Source organism: Antrostomus carolinensis, unplaced genomic scaffold (assembly GCF_000700745.2).
Source record: "Antrostomus carolinensis isolate BGI_N321 unplaced genomic scaffold, ASM70074v2 scaffold33001, whole genome shotgun sequence".
NCBI classification, from domain to species: Eukaryota; Metazoa; Chordata; class Aves; order Caprimulgiformes; family Caprimulgidae; genus Antrostomus; species Antrostomus carolinensis.
The window spans coordinates 2208-2918 of NW_010292520.1; the positions used below are offsets into that span (position 1 = coordinate 2208).

A 711-nucleotide genomic window follows, 5' to 3' on the forward strand; every position below is an offset into this window, starting at 1 on the left:
CCAGGCCAGCACTGACCTCTGCGCACGTAGATGTGCTCCTCATTTCGGTCTCTGTGGGGACCATCCACATCACTGTCTTCATCATCATCACCCGACGCCAGTGAGTCTGCGAGGGAAAATGGGTTGAGAGGGACATCCCTGCCTGCAGGGCTGGGCAGGCAGTGGCTGCCTTGCTGCCCCGGGGGGAACTGGGCACTGCCAGGGCTCCTACCCACAATGGAGATGGTGAAGTTGCGCAAGATCTCCCCAGTCCCCCGTGCCCGGCACACGTAGAGCCCCGAGTCCTCATAGGTGACCTCCAAGATCTCCAACAGGCTCTGCCGGAGACGGACACGTCCCCCTGGGATGAGTGGCCAGGACTCCTTGTACCAGACCACGCTGGCATTGCTGTGGTTGGTGTCACAGTACAGCTTTAACGTGTTGCCGGGGTCTAGCAGGAGATGGTCCTCTTCCGACTCCAGCAGCGGGCTCTCGAACAGCTCTGGAGAGATGCCGTGAGTGCCCAGCCCCGTGCTCACCCCTCCCTGATGACAGGACCCCGCCATGCACCCACCCTGGCACAGAGAGCATGTGGTGCAGCATGGCCCAGTGCCCGGCTCTGCCGCCCTGGAGGCGGGTGAGGGACGGACTCTGCCCTGGGGTGCAGGGACACGTGGCTTTCCCAGCAGCGTATCCCCGTCCAAGGCCACACATGCCACCATCCTTCCGCAG

The 711-nt window shown here is 63.2% G+C and overlaps 1 protein-coding gene across 1 annotated transcript in view; it reads right to left on the reverse strand.

Moving 5' to 3' along the window:
• Positions 1 to 693, reverse strand: part of LOC104531946 (fibroblast growth factor receptor 4-like) — a gene marked incomplete at its 3' end in the record, with an annotated part of 2894 nt that extends 2201 nt beyond the window's left edge. The window contains 3 exon segments of the mRNA XM_010177001.2: positions 8 to 106; positions 212 to 524; positions 526 to 693. Coding sequence (XP_010175303.2) covers positions 8 to 106; positions 212 to 524; positions 526 to 693 — 580 coding nt within the window.
• Between the last annotated feature and the right edge of the window lie 18 nt (positions 694 to 711).